Genomic DNA, 22,801 nt, shown 5'->3' on the forward strand with positions numbered 1-22,801 from the left:
TAGCTGTTAATATCTTCCATTATGTTTACATTAGTTTTGAATCCCTGATGTGTTCCCACCCCATTACCCTCCATGCCTCCTCCACCAGCAATGAGGACCAGCTCCCTCACACAAGCCTACAGCCAAAACCATTACGACACACACAACTACACTACATAAACCATTTTTACAGTTTCAATAGCGCTTAACTCTTCTGCTGACATTTGACTTGTTAGCACTCTTTAAAAGCTCAAGTAATTGACTAGTGACCACAGGGAGGCATCCATGTCCTCAATATTAAACCAATATTTATTTAGTTTTTTATTTTAGTCAAGCTCATCTAATTCCAAGCCTGTCATTCCAGCTCCTTCTTCTGCGGAACAGTTTCGGTGACCATTTGACTTCCATTTTTTGGGACAAAAAAACAAACATCTCTCAAAATATCTTCTTTTAAATTCCACAGAAGAAAGCAAGTCATACAGGACTGGAACGACATGAGGGTGAGTAAACGGGTGAACTATCTCTTTAAGTTCTTACGCCAGTGGAAGACTATAACCTAAGATAACCCAGGCAAACGACGTATGTTGGAAATAAAATAAAAATAAATGACTTATTAAGGTTTGCATTCTTTCCTAATCGGTCCGGTCTTTTCCAGAGTTTCAGTGTTCCGTAACTACTGCTTTTCTCCTTGAGGGAGTTTTTTTTATTTATTTTGTTTTCTAGACATACATTTATTTCGCATTAGAGCTTTATGAACAGCAAAGTAACAAGAGACAAATAACCAGGTTAAATAATCCCAGAACAGCAATATTAGCTGCAGCAGAAGGCGGACATATGGTCTCAATCACTTAAAGTAGAATATATAAAACATGTATTATTAAAAACTATTACCTGATTGTCTCCCATTAGAGCCAGTTTGAAGCATGTGTTTTTATAGTTGGTTAATAAAATTTATTAGAATGAAAAAACTCACTAAAGTGATTTTAAAGTGGGTTTTAAATACAAAATGTATTACTTCAATCTCCCCAACAATGTATTTTGTACATGCTGAATATGTTTTGCACAAGGTTCTACGTCTTACCTCTGGCACACCACAACAAACCGACTTCACACCAACACTCACAAGGCGTAAGGACCAGAGCTGGGTGCCGTGACCATTAACACATCATACTAACACACACAGCGGGTGGAATGTTCTGACATTTGACAAAGTAAATCTCTGCTTGTGATTATGCAACCCAAAAACAAACATCCAGCAACAACGGAAAAAAGAAAACAGCTATTCCTCTTAAAGATTCTTCAGGAACAACACTTACAGACTTTTTCCATATCTTCATTTATTTTAGAGTCTAATATCAAAACAAAAGCTTCATACTTTGATTATTTAACCTTTTAGCGCATTTTCTTATTACTTTGTCAGTTGTTCCAAAAAAATTCTCAAAGGAAGTCAGGCACAGACAGAAAGAAAGAGTGAGAGGATGGACTTGGAGAGATGATGAGATGAATACAGACGAGTAGTGGCAGAAAAGAGAGACAGGATTGGATGGGAGGAGAATGAGAGGAAGGGTGGTGTTGAATCTGGCAAGCACTTGGTCATGGTTATGATAAAGGCAACACCTCCTACCTGGCTATGCATAAATTTGAGGTTGATGCCTTCCAGTGTGACCTGAAGGAGACCACCCTCCCCTGTTTTCATGTCCTGTACTGGAAACTCGCCTCCCAGCTCTGGACCTACACACATGAAAAAAAGCAAATCGTAATGAGAAATAAAAAATAAATAAATACTTTATTTCAACAACAAGAAGTTGGATATTATATCTATAGCTGCCCAGTGCGCTGGGTGTGTGTTCACGTAGGGATGGGACGGTATGAAAATTTAATATCACGATTATAGTGACTAAAATTATCACGATTATCAATATTATCACGGTTTTGTTGAAACGAGATGAAAGTGTTCAAAAATAGTTGATGCTCACACTGAAAACATTTCAGCAAGTTTTATATTTAATAATCAACAAACAACTAATAAAACAAGCAACTCTATGCACTTAATTTAAAGAAAGATTAAATTCTGTGGCATTTCCTTCCTTACAATGAAAAGTGTAGAAGCATAGAAAAGCATAGAAAAGTCACTGACTTTCGCCATTCCTTCTCGAAAAAAAACCAAAAAAAACATTGTGCGCTGCGCTTGCGTCAGACTGTTGCTGGCTGGACATGATTTAATAGTGAGTTATTAAAACCGCGATAATCAAACACGGTTTTAATGATAATTCATTTTTAAACGATATTACTAACCTTCAGCACATTTTATCACGGTTATCAATAAAACCGGTTATCGTCCCATCCCTATGTTCACGGTGTGTTCACTTCTCACTGCTGTGTGTGTGCACTTGGATGGGTTAAATGCAGAGCACCAATTCTGAGTATGGGTAACCATACTTGGCAAATGTCATGCCTTTCATATATCCAATAATACGAGGAGTAAATTGGGCCACTTTCATTGAGATGACTGCCAAAAGCAGTCCATTTGAACTTAATTTACCCTACAAACCCATGCACTACAGTTCAACAGTTTGGGGTCAGTAAGAATTGATACTTTTTATTCAGAAAGGACACAACAAATTGTTTACAAGCAATTGTAAAGATTTCTATTTTGGTCCACATCTTGAAAAATCCTAAAAAAATCTCATGGTTTACACAAAAATATTAAGAAGCACAACTGTTTTCAGCAGTGATAATAATAATAATAATAAATATTTCTTAAGTACCAAATCAGCATATTAGAATGATTTCTGTAGGATAATTTGAAACTGAAGGCTGGAGAAAATTCTGCTTTGCCTTCAAGGAATAAATTATAGTGCTGTCAAACAATTCCAAAATAAATTTGCATCCAAAATAAAAGTATTTGTTTATATAATATATGTATGTGTACTGTGTATATTCATTACATATACATAAATACACACACATACAGTCAATATTTTCAAAATATTGCCATGTATTTGCATATATATATATATTATAATCTCATATTTTATATTACATATAAATATATTGAACATATAAACATAACATATTTTTCTTAAATATATACAGTACATGCATATGTTTGCATTTATATATACATAATACCCTTACACATTATACACACATATATTACATAAACAATAACTTTTATTTTGGATGTGATTAATAATTTGAAAACACTAATAAATAACATTTTAAAATGGATTCAAATAAAAAACACTTTTTTTTTACTGTAATTTTTGATCAAATAAATGAGCCTAAATAAAAAAATAAAAAAACAGTTGCACTAAATAGTAACTAAATGTGTATGTACTGTAGTATGTAACCACAGTTAAAGTACACATAGTATCTACAGATCTAATATTTCTGGAGCTACACACATGTAACAATCCTCAGGATGGTTTGTGTAAGTACAAATGTGTAACAGGACATTGGTAACATCACTTCACTTCACTAAGTACTTGTGTAACAAGGAATTATATAACTACATTTTGTAACAACAATATGTATAAGAATAATTGGAACCATTTGATCCAGGGGGTGGAGATGGGTAGGTTTAGGGGTGGAAATGGGATTCAGGGGGGCAGGTTTAGGGATATGTAAAGTGGGAGGAGTTGAATCTCGAGTTGGAGTTGGTGCACCACTGTGTACTTACATGGTAACTCCTCAGGAACAGTCCACTTAATATAAAGTATAACATTCTGGACACCAACCACAATTTATATGTAAACCTAACCAATTGGTTGCTGCTGTGTAACATCAAGAGTAATTACATGATAAATCTAATATAAAGTGTAACACTTTCTTTACCAAAAAGTGCTGTTAGTCCTGTTACACTTTTCTACTTTTATTGCCAAAAAGTGTTGTTACCAATGTCCTGTAACACATTTGTATTTAAATATCCCATTCAGTGGGTTGTTACAAATGTGTAGTTGAACAAACATTAGAGCTATAGATACTATGTACAAAAATATGTACCGTATTTTTCGGACAATAAGTTGCACCTGAGTATAAGTCGCATTAGTCCAAAAATACGTCATGACGAGGAAAAAAACATGTATAAGTCACACTGGACTATAAGTCGCATTTATTTAGAACCAAGAGAAAACATTACCATCTACAGCCGCAAGAGGGCGGCTTATTGCTCCTGTAGGCTACAGGAGCAATAAGCAGCATAGAGCGCCCTCTCGCGGCTGTAGACGGTAATGTTTTCTCTTGGTTCATGTCAAATTAATTTTGATAAATAAGTCTCACCTGACTATAAGTCACAGGACCAGCCAAACTATGAAAAAAAGTGTGACTTATAGTCCGGAAAATACGGTACTTACACTGTGGTTACACACTACTTACTGTGTAAGTACACAGTTATTAGTGACACGATATAAAGTGGGACCAAAAAAAACATAGGACCCAAAACTCTTGAATGGTTGTGTACAAAGATGCACAATGTACCTGGTTTGATGCTTTGTTGTCGTGCGGCAGCACGCTCCATGCTGTCTTTAACACAGTAGTACAGTTCCCGACACTTAACACAAAAAAACACAGAAACAGAGAAAGAGAAGTACAGTAACTGATTCCAGTTTCCACTGACTATGCTGAAACAATATCAAATTTGTGAATTGAGAATGAGACATTGTCACATTTTGAAGTATGTGTTGTGTGTGCACTACAGTATGCCTTAAACTGATGTTTGTCCTACCTTCTTGGTGTAGAACTTGTTAAGCTGTGTTTCCTGACCGTTTCTTCTCCACAGACACAACACTTTGGTCTTGGGACAGTAGGTCATATTTATGAGCTTCTCATACCACCAGCGCTCATAGACTGTGCCGATGTTACTGCGCAAGACGATGCAGTCGTCACACACCTATCACACACACAAGGATGAGAAAAGAAAGAGTGAATGCTAATTTACAATATGTTTTCATGCAGACTTGTTAAATAGAATAAAAGGACACACAAAACTCATACCTCCATGAAAAATATATCACCAGTTGTATCAGTCCCAGCATGCACGACGAATGTCTGCTTCTTAATGTGTCGGCTGCCACTTGGCCTGATGGGAAGCTCCCGGCCACTCTGCAACAAAACAAATGCTCAATCATTCACTCATCACCTGATCTGGCTACTGGTTTCCATCCAACAGCTGTAACTCTTCATTTAACCAGCTCTTACCAAATGTGCGAGGCGGTCCAGGACTTCATTGACCTCTTGACTGTGTGTGAGGCCAATGTGAGATTTCCCCATAAGACGCCGTACCTTCTTCCTGATGTCATTTTTATTGACCTAGAGAACAGCAAGAGTTAATATTAACGTAAGTTCATATTTTTGTGGAAGCCGTACAGCAGTACTTTTTTCCCAGTAGTCTTTAACAAACAGAAATTTCAAAAGAACTTAAGTTATTTGAACCATAAATCCTTTGTAACATTATAAATGTCTTTACGGTCACTTTTGATCTAATTAATGCATTCTTGCCAAATAAAAGTACTGATTTCTTAAAAAAGAAAAATGAATTACTGACCCCAAACTGTTCCTGTATATGAATGTAATAATTTGGTAACACTGAATGGCTGAATATATGTCACAACTGAACCGTACACTTTAAAAATCTCCATATTCACTTAAACAGATATGTGTATACCTTAATCATAAGCATGTAAGCGATCATGTTATGCAGGAGAGTGGCCAGTAGTCTGTCCTCATCGTCCTCCAGTCTCTTGCGGTCATGCTCTGCCAGAGACAGATACCTGAGAGACCACAGCACAGTCGTATTTGGACAACATAATCCAAACAAAACAACACAGTTTACATCTGAATCCTGGCATAACTAAATAGCTTCTAGCTTAAACCATTCCAAAATGCTGTCATTCGTCTGGAGCAGAACATGTGAAAGCATTTCAGCACGGTCAGATGGGTGTAATTTGTATAAAAGCATGTGAACAACCAATATGCATTCTGCTATCAGTAAAGTATGTAAACTGTTGAAAACAGAGGATTATGAATGAAAGAGATTCATACTGGACTAGTTATGCAGATGTTTTTCCATTTCGATTCGGTGTGAACACTAATGTAGGCACTTATATAACATACTAACCTGTCAATCATTTCTTGTGGTCCCTGATCCATCCCCATTCCTTCCCTTTCCAACATAACGGCATCCAGGAAGGCATCCTCCCAGAACTGCATCTGATCCCACAGAGTAGAACGCTCCTTACCTAACGCATACACACACACTTTCACTCTTTAACTCGAGTAAAACAGTATTTCAACATAACACGCCAGCATAAAACACTGTTTATTGTAAATGTAAGATGTTCAAGATATGTATTAAAATAAAACATTAACAGAAAGAGACGTCAAGCACCCAAAGCAACTGCGCAGCATGCTGTAATAAATAGAGCTTGCCATCAAATCTCATGAAATTAATTTTAACACAGAGGTAACACACGCCTCCATACATCTGCTTATTGTTTCAGCATTCCCATTCTCTCAGGCAGCTTTTATCACACAAACACATTCAATTACAAAATAAAGTTGGCTTATCTGATCTGGCTGGCTTGGGTATTTTAATTCTCTCTTCATGCAAACATTACCATGCACACGCCAATACATTCAAATATATTTCATTTCTTAGAAGAAGAACACACACAAAAAACACACCCTACATGCTCCATACAGGACTTTGTATGGATGTGAGGGAATGCATGTAGTGTCTAATACTACAACTTCACAATCCCAAAATACACACATCCCAAAGGTCAAAGGCAGAGTTCAGCCATACTCAGAGAAAAGGTCTCCATGGCCGCATCCTCCAGTTGGTCCCAAACTGAGCTTTTATCTCGCCCTTCGTGGCATTAAACGGAAGAAGACAAAGAAAAAGGAGAGAGAGGGAAAAGGTGGTGGCCGCAGAGCAAAAGTCAAAGAATGTGTTAGTGTTAGAAGCAATGCTGTGTGCTGTCAGAGATATGCAAACCAAAAATTCATAACACACTGGTTAATATGAGGACAGCAAATTAACAGAAACACTTCTCTAATGATCAGAATAATAGAAGAGTTTACAGAACAAACTGCTGAAAACATTGTTCTGAGCAGCAGACATGTTATTACAACTTGAAAACGCTGAGGTTATGGAAAACTTTTGGAAATACCTCATCATTTTAATGAACACAGACCTTAAAAAATATGCCAAAGTTGATTACTAAAGCAGTGAGAACGGACATGAAAGAAGAGAAGAAAAAAGGAAACAAAATGAATGGATGGAAAGGAATTCTGAATGGATTAAGGAAGAGGATCGACTCTTACCCAGCAGTCCCTCACACAGATAGATCCTCATGCTAACATCCTCGAGGGGTGGAGCTGGTGCTCCCTTATTAACACCAAGAGGTTCCTTCACTCCTGGCTTCAGCTTATGAGTCTTGCCCTATACGTGTGACATTGACAATAGTCCATATTCATTATTTTATTATCCTTCAGTTTTATTGGATGCGGTGAAGAGGAGAACTAAAACAAAGAGAGATCCTCACAAACACAGAGCTGGTCGCAGGGTTGGTCTCAATCTCGCTGTCAGACAGTGTGCCCCGGGACAGGTTGAGATGTTGAGCATGTCTTCCTGTCAGGCCGTCTCCGGCAGTGCTGCTCAGGTCACTGTCCGCACCCAGCGTCTCACCTGAGCTGTTACTCACCTACAGATCCGAGGTCAGAGGTCAGCAACAGGACGGCAAACAAGAGGGATTATGCAGCTACTTAATAGGATAATTCCTTATAAAAATGAAAAATCTAGATGTTGTTTAAAATCTGCATGAACTGAGATTTTTCTGCAAGACGACAGTAAGCTGATTTTTTTATACCAATGTTTTAAAGTTTGAGTTGTTTAAGACATTTTTATTGATCTTGAGAAAAGACTGCTACGCTATCTTTTTCGGTATCTGTTTCAGCAAACATTTAAAAGAAGATCTGATTAATGTGAATCTTTTCATTAGTCTTCTCCACTAGATGTTACCTTCTTATTTACCTTGCACAATGTCACAACAGAAAGCCTGTCACTCACTCATTCAGTGCTTATCATGGCAGAGATACTGCTGACAAAAACCAACAACAAAGCAATATGTGTGATTTGCAATGCTCAGGTAAAGTTCTATAGTAATACTAAAATCTGCGGAAGCATTTGATATCACGCGTAAAGGCACCATAATTTCCGTAATGAATGAATGGTGAATGGTGAAACGCACGGTTTTGTCTATACAAGCGTGGACTACGCTCAGGTGTTTTCAGCCTCTGTCGTCTCACTATGATGATATGAATACACAAGTCCCTTCATTAGCATTTTACCGTTTAACCTGACAAAACGACCATCATATCACATGCACAGCAGCTACAAGTTCCTCATTGAAACCCGTCAAAATAAACGTTTAGTTTAACGTGAAGAAACTGTCAAAAATATGTTACTATTTACAGTAGCAGTCTTAAGATTCAATATAACAACAAAGCTACTACTACTACTACTAATAAATATTAATAAATCTTTATTTTTAAAGGAATTACCACATTTGTTTTCGTTTAAATTTTAGCAGTTAACCTCTGTTGTGCAGCACTTGATATTCTTATAAATTCTCTGGTGATCAGATGAAGGCATAAAACTTTAATTTATCCTAATCAAATAAAAAAAACATTAGGATGAATTAAATAGTTTTATGCCTTCATCTGATCACCAGAGAATTTATAAGAATATCAAGTGCTGCACAATAGAGGTTTACTGATTAAATTAAAACGAAAACAAATGTGGTTATTCCTTTAAAAATAACGATTTATTAATATAAGAATTTATTAAAATATTATTTAAATATTATTAAAATAAAGAAAAATTAATAAGAACGTTTTATAGGGCCCAATTATTGTTTAAAAAAAACAATACACACACGCACACAAAAAGGTTTAAAATACAGGCCTGTGGAACTTAATTTCTTTTATAAATTCACTATTTTTTAAATGTTTACTGTTAATTTTTTTGAAATATCAATAGCATTTGCATTAAAAATATATTCAATGAATATAATAAAAAATACAAAAAAATTGAGAATCAAATTGAATCTAGAGCTTATGAATCGAAATTGAATCTTATCGAGACATCTGAATAGATACCCAGGCCTAATAACAGCAATTTAAAATAACAGATTTCTAATTTAATATATTTTAAAATGTAGTTTATTGCTGTGAAGGGACAACTGAATTTTCAGCATCATTACTCAAATCTTCAGTGTTCAGAAATCATTCTAATATGCTGACTTGGAGCTTAAGAAACATTTCTTATTATTATTCTTTGATGAAAATAAAGTTCAAAAGAACAGCACATATTTGAAACTGAAACCTTAAGTAACTTATACATGTATTTACTTTAATTGTAGACTAATTAAATGCATCCTTTTTGAATAAAAGTATTAATTTCATTTACAAAAAACAAACAAATCAAAAATTATTGAACGGTATTGAACACCCCAAAACCTTTGAACGGTAGTGTATAAATCGAAAGTGACTCAAATTACTAAAAGCTTCAAGCTTGGGCTGTATTTCCAAGTTTTTTGTGGACAGACTGGATCCTAAATTCCTAAATCATTTATTCACAGGATATTAGATATTAGATTCAGAACTCTTGTAATATTGCATATGAGTCGTATGGACTACTGTTATGGTCAGTGAAACCATTCTGCCTAAAATCTAATTTTGTGGTCTATAGAAGAGAGAAAATTATAAAAGATTGAAAGGAAAAGGGGGTAAAGTAAATCATGAAATAATTGTTATTTTCAAGTGAACTATCCATAAACATAAACAGAAAGTAATAAACTTGTCTATAATAAAAGATAGAAATAAATAAAGGCTGTAAAAACTGTGAAACAAGACTGTCAGTGGGAACGACATATGATCTGGATGGTATTTTAGGGAAAGGATGGCAGTGTCTCTGTAATGGCCGTGTCCTACCACTGTGCTGGCCTCGGAGTCCTGGCTGGTGCTTCTCGTCAGAGCAGGAGGCTCGGAGCTCGCCAGGGACTCTGTATCACTCTTCTGCAGAAGGGACAAGCAAGAAGAACTATATGGACAACAATACGTACAGGTATTTTTACATGCATTCATTTTTTTAATAAAATAGTCAAAGTTTTAAGATTTATATCGTGGTATAAGGTTAAAACCCGCCTGTGAGCCAGACGTTACACTGAGGCCACTGTCAGCACTGATCTGGGATTTCTTTTCCTCAGTGTCTCCACCTTCCAGACGCTGTTTTGCTCCATCAGCCCCTGTAGAAAACACATAATCAGCTCTTCCATCCATTAATACTCTGCACAGCATTCTGGGACGTCACATGACTAACAGCGAGCTGAAGCCATCTCTGTTCTGGAGAGGGACAGTTATCGATTTCACCGAGGAGAATTATGCCATTCAGCCGGCTGCCACTCATTAGACTACAAGGGTCAGGCAGAGAGTAACAAATAATGCTTGCGGTCATATTGGGGAAACTCACAGAAGCAGATCAGCTGAAAGTAGCGCAAGATATCCCAGACACACAGACAGAAGCAGTCGCACATGCAGGCAAACACAGACAATCAATCAGACAGGAGGAAGCTTCATCTACAACTAGCGCACTCACTGCTTCTTAAATGAAGAAACTGATATTGCAATTGCAAACCTCAGTTGGTTAAAATTGATTATGCTGTACTGTATGATGCATCAAGAACAAAAAAATAAGTAAAACAAACATTTTTTTAAAGCTGCATTCCAAATCTTCTGTAAAAACATTTTCTTTCAATACTCAACTGAAACAGGTTACTGAAATGTGAGATAATGTAGTTTATCTCATATTTCATACTTGCATAAAAAGTAATATAATTAATTAAAAGGAGGTGGAAAACCAAAGACGACACATGCCTGTGTTCAGTCCTTGAGACTTAACTGTAAAGAGAAATGTGCTGCAAATGTACATTTATTTACATGACCTGACAGCAATGAAACATTAAATAAATGTAGAAAGTCGTAGATAGAAATGTAGATAAATCTATTTCATCGTGGTGAATGCTTTCAAGAAAAGTTGCCAAGTTAAAAACAGAGCAAACCAGTCAAGAGTAGGGATGGGCATTAGTACCAGAGTACTACAAAGAGACAGCATTGGTAAATAATGAACAATTTTGTGATTGGTTACAACAGTACATCAGTTCAATCCCTTGTTGTCTGATTGCCATGATTGGATGCCACCTACGCATGGAAGCTGACTTTCAGTCCACATGTAGTGTGTGTACACTGAAACACATTCTAGCGCAGTGGTCTTGCAATGTATTTTTTTAAAAAGAGCTACACTAGACAAAAAAATATATATAATTACGACAAATCATAAAAAAACACTCTGCTCATGGTGTGAGACGCTTAAAAAAACAATGATGTGATACAATGGCAATAGAAGGCCTTCTGACATTCTGCTCATTGCCCACCCAGAGTTCTCAAGTAGCCCAAGCTAACATGTGTCAAGTACTCAAGCTGTCAAAATTACCAAAATGCACATCCCTAGTCAAGAGACAGATTTGCATACTTAGAAATATACTGGCCCAAATACTGATTTTATTTCAATGTGATTTAAATGGATTGGATTGCAATATTTTACTTTGCATCTATATACCTTGCTCCTTTTAAATAAATGCAATTTATTCCTTGAAATAATGTTTGCGCCACATGTCTAAATGGGCTTTTTGAAAAGTAGTTGAATATTTGGGGGCCAAATCTGCTTCTCCTCACAATAGAAAGTGGGGTAACACTTTCTATGAAGCCTGTATTTATAATACATTATAAGGGTATCCTTAAGGCATTATAATTAATGCATAATGCATTACAAAAACATTATAATATGTTATATAAACTCATGAATAATCATAACAACAATTATAATACATCATAATACTTATTTATTTCCGGTTATAAGTTTAAGTATAATTATTTATAACACAATGAACACCATATTAAAACTACTTCATTTACAGTATAATGGACTGTATCATATCTTGACAATGTTTAAGATCTGCACAGTATCTTACCACAGCTTGTGAGTGATTAGATGTTGAGTGTTATTTGAGTCTTTCCTGTGGAGCTAATGTTAATTAATTGATGTGAGCTTAATACTCCAACTGAAAAAAGCAAAAAAACAAAAAAAAAAAACAATGTTTTATATGGTTACATTTTATTTTGATTGTCCCCTTAATCAATCGACTATGAGTGACTTTGCAACTACATACCAACTACCTCTCATAAGAGTATTAGTATTCTCAAGAATGGTAGAATCTAGTATGCTAGAATAAGTTGACATATTTGCAAAGACACTTATATTCAGTTTATCTGCTGGTTGACCATCAAAATAAAGTGTTAGCATATATTTACAGTAGCAGAAATACTAATACTCCAATAACTGCTAGTTGACATGTGGTTGCAGAGTACTCATCAACAGCTGTCTAAAGGGTACCATCAAAATAAAAAAAATAATAAACTGATATTACAATAAAAATAGTTCAAAGCAAATGTGTCATATTACACATTCATCTGATTTGATATCTGATGTTATGGCTGTTTGAGAGAAAAATTACTATTTATAAGTGGACTTGAACCGCTTTAAGTAAAGTAGCATCGGAAAAATGGTAAGATATGAGACTTATAATACTTTTAACTATGAGAAATATAATCCATTGTAAAAGTTGATGTAACATGTTTATTGTGTTATAAATCATCATACTCTTAAAAGCTATAACCACAAATAAGTAAATATTATAATATATTAAAACTGTTCTTATGAATATTCACTAGATGATACAAAATATTATACGTTTTTTTTTATAATGCATTATGCATTCATTATAATGCCTTAAGAATACCCTTATAATGTATTATAAATACGGGCTTCATAGAAAGTGTTACCGAAAGGGGTTTAAGGAAAGAGGACTGGTGCAGATAGAAAGTCTCTGTTTTCAAAGTAAAGTCTAATTGGGTGCTTAGGGAAGTGATCTTACTCTGTTCTTTTTCCAAAGCTTTTTGCTTTCTGTTATCCTGGTGCTTGCTCCACAATTCTACCCAAGATGCATTGCAAGCAAGGAGAGAAAGACAGAGAGAGAATCAGAGAGCCGGCTGAATTGTCAGATATGGAGGATGAGCTTTTTTTCTTTTTTTCTTCTTTTTTTTAAGAGAGAGAGAAAAATTATAATAAAAAAATTAATAAATAAAACTGAACAAGTGCAAAGTGTAATTTTCCAAAACAAGGATGTTTTGCAATGATCACACAACCATATGCAAGCTAAATAATAGATCTGACACGTCATGTAAAACCATCCAATCATTTAAAGCTAATGAGGTCCCATTACAAAACATCCTAATCTCTGCGACCCTGTTCCTGAAGAGCCAAAATGATAGATTTCACAAAATCAGCCTCATGCCTTGGTTTTCTTTCCCCATTCTTGTCATCCATAATGGGCAATGGCTCTCCAAGGCAAGGGTGGAGATGTACAAGGCGTGAAATGAGGACGACAAATCAGCCTCACAGCTGTTGGGTGAAATGAGGTGTTGCAAAAGCAGGGGTACATTCCGTAGAATTGCAGGTGCATTATTACCAAAAGACAGACAAGGCAAAGTTATGAGGGTTGGGCTTTGGAGAGGTTGAACGGTCCCCTGTACACAGACCCAGATATGACCACCAATCAGAGGCCTGGGCCTAAAAATCCACAAGCCAGACATCAGTGGTTAGCTTTAGAGCTCATCATAGGACTGTTAACAGGGGAGGCAACAGCTCAGGACCCTTTTAAAGAGATTAGTGGTACAGTCCAAGACCTTCACCGTCCCACTTTTTCACTCTCAGCAGCTCTTTCACTAACATGCATCCAATGGATTTAAGGGGAGTTGGGACTGGCATACAGGATTTGAAAAAACACGCTGAACATTCCAGAAGAAGTCTACATAAATTGGGTTCATATCCATCACAATATTCCACTAATATGTCTACACAAACCAATGCCACCTTAAAATATTTGCTGGCTCCGAAAGCTACTGAACTGGAGAATTTGACAACTGTTTTTGGAAGGAAAATTACAATGTTTAAACTAACAGTTCAACCAAAAAAAGTCATTTCTGTCATTTTCTCAGCCTCATGCTGCTCCAAACCTGTATGACTTTACTTCTTGTCTCGAACACAAAAGTTTTTTCTGTCCATGAATGAAGGGTCTCGTGATGTTTTAAACCCCAATGACTTTCAAAACAACTTTTTTTTTTCCACAGAGGAAAGAAAGTCATACAGGTTTGAAACAACATGAAGGTGAGAAAATGATGGCAGAATTTTCAATTTTGGGTATAGGAACTCTTCAGCCAACTTAGTTCTTAACTCCAGGCAGAAAGTTGGTGTAGAGAGTTAATGAAATAAAGGATGCAGCCAGAAGGGACACGTTGCCCCTAGGGAGTTCACGGAACGTAACAAGCAGTTTGAAGGGGGCGGGGGGCATGCAATGGGGTCTGCGGTTTACACACCAATGGAAGCAATAAAATTCTCCTCGTTCAGACTCCGGGTATCAAAATGCTGTGACGATTTTCCAGAGGAGGGTGGTGGCAATTGGATACGGGGTACCAGGAGCACACCACCTGCCCTGGCGTTCTCCATTCGACCCGATGGGCTCTCCTTACTGCCCGGGCTGCTAACCCCCTCCGTGGGGCTCCGTTTCCGCTTCTCTGGGTCTGTGAGCCACAAGTGGGCACCAAGGAAACAGAGCACAGGAAAAAGGAAGAAGAGGAAATAGCAAAGACACATGGAGAAACAAGGGATAGAAGTTAAATCTGAAGACAGGCTACAGGTGATTTTTTTCTAAAAAGGTACGAAAAGAAAGGCCGAAACCCAAGGATATGTAAAAGTGACTGACACCAACATGGACATGGCTGTGAAGAGGAACAAGACTCTAGAAAGCAAAAACTATTTGTGTTGGTACATGTCTATTGCTCTGAATGCATGCAGAAACCACGTCTGTTGCTAAATATTCACCTAAAAATTTAATTGGGACATTTGAATGAGAATTACCTTTGGTTTGGTAGTGGGTGCGCGCTATCTCTAGCAGACTGAAGACACTGGCCATGCCTCCCAGGCCAGCATTAGTGTATGAGTGCTCCAAACTGGACACTGTGCACTTCAATAGGTCCAACATGCCTTTGTACACCTTCCTGTTTATCTCCTTTATATACAGGCACACAAAACCATATAATCAATAAAACATAAGACAAATATTGGAGTCTTGCTTCGGTTCAGCTGTGTGGCTCATCACTTTTAACTCACCACATCTCTTATGACTTCCTGCTGAGCATCCTCTTCTGATTGGACCGACCGGTTGAGTTTGCTGAGCACAAAGACTCTGAGCTGTTCGTTTTCTAGCAGGCGCCGTACTTTCTTCATGTTGAGCCAGCCCACACCCTGCCCATCGTGCACGCTCTGGACCACCTCCTTGAGAAACTGCTGGTTCTCACTGAACAGAAAAAAAGAACAGGTTTAACCGAGGAAGAGCTACATATTCACTTCATAGACCCTCAATAGAGCACAACAGAAGTACAGAAGAGGGTTAAAAAAAAAAAAAAATTTGTTGTTCTGAGGTTATTAATTAATGGTACATTTTTAACAATAGGTTTATTTTTAACACTATCAGTCAGGACAATCAGTAAGCTTTCTTTTTATTTAGCAAGGATGCATTATATTAATAAATAAATAAAAAATGCTGTTCTTTTGAACTTTCTATTAATCAAAAAATCCTCTAAACATTAAACATTAATAATGAGAAATGCTTCTTGAGCAATAAATCAGCATACATACAGGATTTCTGAAGGATCATTCTAACATGAAAGCTTTGTCATCACAAGAATAAAATACATTTTTAAATAAATTTTCAAATACATAGGACCATGTATATACAATGATTATAGATGTACAGTGCATTTCTAAATATTGTTATATATACACACATCAGTGATGCGCGGGTCAATGTATAAACAACCCGCACCCGACCGACGTTTTCAACTAACCCGCCCACAACTCGGACCGCAAAAAAAGAAAAAGAAAATATTGTACCCGACTCGCTTCTTGACCCGCATTTTTTACAAGTAGTAAATGTTCATCGTAGCTTCCTTGGGCCATAGACGTAGGAACTAGGTAAAAAAAAAAAAAAAAAAAGGAAATACCTTAATATATTCTAATTTTTGTCAAGATTGATAAAAAATCGTCAATAAGCTCATAATTTGTACTAAAATAGTCTAGTCTGGCTATGTCTATTTTGATGTATCTGCAAGTTCAGCAGACAGTGAGGTTCGGGTTTGTTCCAATCAGAGCTCGTGAGCGGAGTTCTGAATATTCCGCTGCTTTACTAATTCCGTGGGGTCGGATAATAAGCATTATGACCGCACGCATAAAGCTTGCCACAAAGAACCGGTTAAAGTAATGATTATGAATGTGTCTAAATTAGCAAGGAGACATCTAATTGTTTAGTAATAAACTGGTGTTTCCTGTGTCGCTGCAAAGATGAAGTTGATGATGCGGAGTCGCCATGAACGCCAGAGAGAAATGCACATTTCATATGGATTACATAATCAAGAGTGTAGCCTATTTATTTTGGTTTGAATATTTTCGTTTAAAAGCTTTCTGTAATATATAGCCTATATTTCTCAAATCACATGCAATGCAAGTGATCGTGCCGTTTCTCCCCATCTTTTCTCTTGCTGCCTCCATCTCTACCTGCAGATTGAGCTCATGTGTCAGTTATTCAGCCAATAAAGTGTAGGCCTATGTATTTCAAAATTGTGTCTAGTACTATATAAATTACAAAGGTTTAATTGGCATCTTTATTTCAAACGACCCGACCGACCGTGACCCGAATATCATGAAAAATATTTTTGGATGACTCGTACCGGCAGGTGACTGCAGGCACTTGCTCATTTTGGATCAACCCGCGCATCACTGACACACATATACAATGCTGTGAAAATGTTTTTACCCCCTTCAAATGTTTTTTCATTTTTTTTTGCAAGTTTATCACTCTTAAATGATTCAGATCATCAAACTAATTTTTATATTACACAAAGATAACCCAAATAAATAATGATTTTATTTATTAAGGGGAAAAAGCTGTCCAAACCTGCCTGGCCCTATGTAAAAAAGTAATTGCAAAATATATGCAAATATGGAAGAAAAAAAAAACGGAAGGGGGCATATACGTATATATTCTATTATTTTAAAAGCACAAGGGGGTGGAAACTATTTTACTCTTTTGATATATGCAAGATAGCACTAGTGTTTTCTTGCTTGGAGTAATCACATCTGCTTGTATTTTTCTAATATGTAAGATCCTTCCTTCAGATAAAGACACATAAATGAATAAATATGAGGGTCATTGCAGTACCTGGTGTTGTTGGATCTGCCCTGAGGAGATGGAGACTCTCTTTTGACGGTGGGACTGTGCTTAATAACAGAGGGTTTCTGATCTACCAGAGCTCTGGGGGCTCGAGCACCTACAACAGACCATTCACTTCGTCAGACTGGATATAGAACTTATATGTATGAATGTGTGTCACATGAAACCTGCTTCCATGTGTTCACACCCACCCATCCACCAACCTATCCACCTCTACACAACCCCTGCATAAACACTCACAAATAGAGCATGAATTTCTTTAAAATTCTTTAGTAAACAATCCACTTGAAAACACACATCAAATAAACACCACAGCAGAAACACAAAGACGACAGCATTAAAACACAGTGCAGTCTTAGACCTCTACACCGATGTTTTAACCCGTGTCTGGTAATAGCACAGATTTAATAGAAGTAAAGGGCAACACACATACAGCTTTTAATAGACTTACATACACACTCAAGCAACTTGCTAATATTCCTTTGCACCTCAGTTTTTTGGACACTGCAGTTAGGGAGTATTACATGACTAATGATGCTAACGCTGACAGTTAGAGGTGAGACTGAAGGACTGGAGCAGTAAGGATGCTGGTTGGAGCACACACACACACACACACACACACACACACACACAGGCAGAGAACAGAGTGAGAAAGATCAGTGGAAGAACGGACGAGTGAGAAACAGACTTGATGGCAACAAGAAACACAAAAAAAGAATGAAAAATGCCCTATCGGTTCAGATGATCATACTACACACACAGTGTTTGTCTACACAGCCTCTGTGCATTCATCTGAACATTTCGATGTGCATGGATGGTTTGTGCTGCATACAAGGGCATTAACAGGTGGACATCTTCACACATATTTCACACTGTGTGCTTAGATTGCACGTTAGATTTGGTCAGGGAATATTTTCAGACAAGACTTAAATGCCTTATGATGAAAATATAAAAAAAATAATCAAATATTTATCAGTGCAACAGATTTCACCAGTGATAATAAGTATTGTATCTTGAGCACCAAGTCAGCATATTAGAATAATTTCTGAAGACTCAGGCCCTGTAAACTGAGAATTGATAATAAACTACATTTTAAAATATATTAAAATAGAAAACAGTTCATTTAGATTTGAACATTACTGTATTTGCTATATTTAAATACATATATATTTTTTTATCAAATAAATGCAGCCTTTGTGACCAATACAACAAATCTTACTATCCTCAAACTATAATGTATAGTCAGAAGGTCAATATGGGAACAAAAAGACGGGATCATCAGGACCCAATTGTTGTTCAGAACAATCTTCAATAACCATGAGTCTGTTTATTTTGCGATAATTACTAAGTAATTGCCCCTTTTTTCCCCGCAAAATCAACACATTTATTTTCAAAGCCACTTTCTGCATAGATCTGCACATTCTGGACATTTTCTCACCCAACTTCATCTCATTTTTAGGATAATCCATAATCCAAACCCAGACTTTCTATATAACACAGCACAATTTTTTTTTCTTTTTACATTACAGGTCCAGTACATCAGCAGAACAGATGCCATGTGAAACAAAAGAGTCAAACACACACTCGACAGTGACTGACATCTGACATTAGGAATGAGGAAGCAATGGTGGAACAGGATGCTGGGAGATGTAGCTGACTGGCTTTGGAGAAGCATGCAGCTCACGCAGCAAAGGGCAGAACCCACCTTCTCCGCTCCCCGGGCCGATCTCTGTTACAATCTCCATTAGAGAATTTAGCCCAAATACTGGACACAGAAGCCAGAATTAGTGCAGGGGTCAAAGAGGGGACAGAGAACAACACCGGCCCAGACAGAACCAGTCCAAACATCAACCCACAACCACAAGCACCAGACACATGTACATATACAACAGAGAAACCAGCAGAGAGCATGGAATATGAAAAAGAGAGAGAAAGACTGAAATCAGAAAAATATAAGCATTTCAGACTCCATTCCAACTCCAACTCCATTCATAGAGAAAAAAAAAACACCATGGCATATAATGAGCAGAAATATTATTTAAACAATGTTTCAGCTCTAAATAAGTAAATTGTGCTTTTCAAAATAATTTATAAATGAACTGAAATATTTTATTTTTTAAAGTTGCCATGAAATTAAAAATGTCACTCTATTTGGTAAATGCATGTTATACATCATAGCGTAAACAATTAATCTGTGCATGTTTAATTTTTTTATTTTTTATTTTTTTTAATCAAATGTCATAACTCAGTTTTTTTAGGTGACCGAGCAATACTTCTCTAATCATTTAGTCCAATTAAACATAACAAAATCAATTGCAAGTTGCATTATTAAAATCCAACTAACAATCAATGAACAGATCAAAGTCCCCATTTTATTTTTATTTTTTCCCCAATAATCCATTATATTGGGATGTACAGTCCAGATGCTGTTCCTTCCGTTTCAACTTTAAAGGAATTATCACATTCAACATGACATGAAAACCAGATTCATTCTGCTCAGTGTGAGTTTTTTAAATAAGGATAGGCATAATTCTGTGCTTTATATTGCTAATCATATTTGTATTTCCTGTGAGTTTTGATATTGTTTGAAAAATATGCGCAAAAATTTACTTTTAGGATATAGCAAAGGGGGTAAAACTGACACAGTTAAACTACTGGAAGGACTGTCTGGTCGATAAAGACAACAAAAGGGTGTTTGTGTGTGTGTTTACTGAACATTAAAAGAAAAAAAATAATCATGGAATGCTGAACTGCAGTGTGCTTTCGTGTCCTGAAGTGCTCTATTGGTTTTCTCCAGTACCCAGCTTTAAAAGCAGCAGTACTACTGCTCTGCTTAAAGCGGCACACTATCTGTTCATGTAAGCTACAATCCTTGACATATCATTGATTTATTTTAAAACTCCTACACAACCACCAGACTTCAAAGTCTCCTTCATCGAGACTTTGGTGGAAACCCATCTACCAAGTTTAGCAGAAACCACATTTCAGTTCTGAAGCTGATCAGAGCTTGAAATGTACTGAGAGGCTGAACTTCTCCCAGCGTGGTTTTGTTATCTTTCAGGTGGAATTGAATTGGAACAGACCTCAAATCTGTCTCCAACTGAGATGACACACAAATAAAGGAAAAACACACCGCACACAACACAAAGAGCAGTCAAAAATCATCTCATTCCATTCCTATGGAAACATCCTTTCAGTATAGAAAGAAAAAGGTTTTGAAATGCAACCACAAACTGGCTGTTGTCTATTAAGGTGCCACCATTATTATGTTCATTACTAACAATCACAGAATAGGAGGAGGAGAGGCATAGTGGATATATGTGGGCACAGATATATCCTCTTCCAAACTGCTGTCCCACAAGATTTTCTTTTCCAACCCTGAAATAGCACACATTATCAGTTCATGACAAGTGCTGTTTGGCGCTATAGTTGAGATTCAGGGGTGTAAAAGGAAGCATCAAGGATAGGAGTTAGGAGTTTCTCATTCTCTCAGGACTCAAAGGGTCTATATTACTAGAAACAGCAACTGGTTTCATCATTAGGGCAGGCTACAGATAGAAAACATACCAGGACTCTCGGGACTGTCATCAGCATCGTCTGAGCAATACAATCATCCAAAATCATAAACAAACAGAAAATAAAGTCAACAATAACAGATAGAAAAACTGAGGTTGCTACTTTAGAAAGTGACTATATGTCTACACCACCATTTTCCACTAAATCAGTTTACAGTGCAAAAAGGAGGCAAGATATTCAGCACTTTCAGGGCAGCAACACTGGATAAAAGACATGGGGGGGGGCAAAGAAATCAGGCAACATTCCCACAAACCTTGATCTGAGTCCTCTGTTAAATCAAAATTAAAATATTCTTTAAAAGAAATACAACAAATTATAAAGGAAGAAGAGAAAAAGTAGAACAATGAAAACTAAGAAGAAGAAATATTGCTTTTAAACAGCTGAGGTTGGAGCCTTTCTAAACCTACTGCATGTACTAAACAGAATTACTGGAGTAGAATTAACATCTACTTATTTGACCCTTAAATTACTTGAATTCAGTGGATGTTTTATAACAAGTTCAATCTAATTAGAGTTATTCAACCATTAGTCACACTGCCTTTGTAAAGCCAGAGTAAAAAAAGAAGAAGGCAGGGAAAGGAAAGGTGAGGAAAGCATTTGGAGAGAAGGAGAGGAAGTAAAAGAAGAAGAATAGAAGATAACTGGACTAGACTGGAAAAATGAGACGGGGCGAAATGAGTGGATGAGCGAGAAGGTCGCATGGAGAGATCTGAGGGGATGTATGTACCTTTGAGGCTGGGGAATGGCGTGTTCTTCTCTCGAGCTTTATTAGGCAGAGCCAGACTGGACAGACTGAAACTGGTGCCATGGTTTTTATACAGGTTACCTGCACACATACGATTAAGGTGAGACGTACAATAGGGAACACACATTTCTGTGTAACACTGTTTAAGTTAACAACTTTATTAATCCCACAAGGGGCAATTTTAGTGTTTAGTGTAACATGAAAATCATTTGTTTACTGTTTTTTTTTAATTTTTATTAAATCCTTAAAAAAAGTACTGATCCTATACTTTTGAACGGTAGTGTGTTAACAAATATTAAAGTTGAAAGAATGCAATGTAACCTTCTAGTATTTCTCTATCCTGTTAGCGTTATTCTCTTTTGTCAAGCAAACATATTCAAACATTCATTTGTGTTTTCAATATTTTTATGTCCAATTTTGCAAAACGTGAGCATAAGCTACTAAGGAATGAATAGAGGTTATGTTAAGCTGGCCACTCACTGGCGAAGGACATGAGTCCCCCGAAGCCATCGTTGCTATTGTTGGAGATGGTGGAGTTCGGAGAGCTATTTCTGGAGTCCCCCTCTCCATCAGATTCACCCGGAAGCTTCAGGCTGCTGGGTCTCAATGGACGAGACGGTCTAAACACACACACACACACACACACACACACAATTCAAGGAGAGGATGTTGAGAGCTGGTCTGTGCAGCAGATATATAGATTCTGAGTGTTTGTGTAGGATTATCTCCAAGTACATACTTGTTGCCATTGAGATTCTGGTTGAATCGCGGTGTGTAACTCTCCTCCTGCTCATCTGCTTCAGTATCCTCCTCTGAAGGGAAGCCATACTGGGGCTCAAAATAGGGATTATCATAGTCTCGCCTTTTATTGGATGGGTCAACAGGGACCGGATCAGGGGTGGGTCTTGTAAAAGGTGGAGCTCCCAATCCTGGGACAGAGTTAGGGAGGGTTATGCCTGCTGTCGCCTCCACCTCAGCAGGTTCCTTCTGTTCCTACACAAACAAACACACACACTTTACAGATCACAGCTCA

The 22,801-nt window shown here is 36.9% G+C and overlaps 1 protein-coding gene across 39 annotated transcripts in view; it reads right to left on the bottom strand.

The window, feature by feature from the left end:
• The window catches only part of LOC132121575 (MAP kinase-activating death domain protein-like), a 69,307-nt gene that overhangs the window by 7,053 nt on the left and 39,453 nt on the right, over positions 1-22,801 (bottom strand). For 4 of the 39 annotated variants that reach the window (XM_059531378.1, XM_059531129.1, XM_059531214.1 and 1 more), the window contains 22 exons: positions 22,508-22,761; positions 22,249-22,388; positions 21,751-21,849; positions 21,015-21,044; positions 19,153-19,212; positions 17,436-17,544; positions 15,329-15,515; positions 15,077-15,227; positions 14,536-14,739; positions 13,035-13,091; positions 10,189-10,289; positions 9,976-10,059; positions 7,527-7,685; positions 7,306-7,423; positions 6,785-6,847; positions 6,098-6,218; positions 5,645-5,750; positions 5,179-5,289; positions 4,975-5,082; positions 4,706-4,870; positions 4,459-4,531; positions 1,604-1,710 (listed from right to left, as the gene is read on the bottom strand). In XM_059531378.1, coding sequence (XP_059387361.1) covers positions 1,604-1,710; positions 4,459-4,531; positions 4,706-4,870; positions 4,975-5,082; positions 5,179-5,289; positions 5,645-5,750; positions 6,098-6,218; positions 6,785-6,847; positions 7,306-7,423; positions 7,527-7,685; positions 9,976-10,059; positions 10,189-10,289; positions 13,035-13,091; positions 14,536-14,739; positions 15,077-15,227; positions 15,329-15,515; positions 17,436-17,544; positions 19,153-19,212; positions 21,015-21,044; positions 21,751-21,849; positions 22,249-22,388; positions 22,508-22,761 — 2,607 coding nt within the window. The remainder of the gene's footprint in view (positions 1-1,603; positions 1,711-4,458; positions 4,532-4,705; positions 4,871-4,974; positions 5,083-5,178; positions 5,290-5,644; positions 5,751-6,097; positions 6,219-6,784; positions 6,848-7,305; positions 7,424-7,526; positions 7,686-9,975; positions 10,060-10,188; positions 10,290-13,034; positions 13,092-14,535; positions 14,740-15,076; positions 15,228-15,328; positions 15,516-17,435; positions 17,545-19,152; positions 19,213-21,014; positions 21,045-21,750; positions 21,850-22,248; positions 22,389-22,507; positions 22,762-22,801) is intronic. The other 35 variants (XM_059531258.1, XM_059531119.1, XM_059531398.1 and 32 more) reach the window with 13 other exon arrangements.

The sequence above is a fragment of the Carassius carassius genome, chromosome 3, assembly GCF_963082965.1.
Source record: "Carassius carassius chromosome 3, fCarCar2.1, whole genome shotgun sequence".
In the NCBI taxonomy this organism is placed as follows: Eukaryota; Metazoa; Chordata; class Actinopteri; order Cypriniformes; family Cyprinidae; genus Carassius; species Carassius carassius.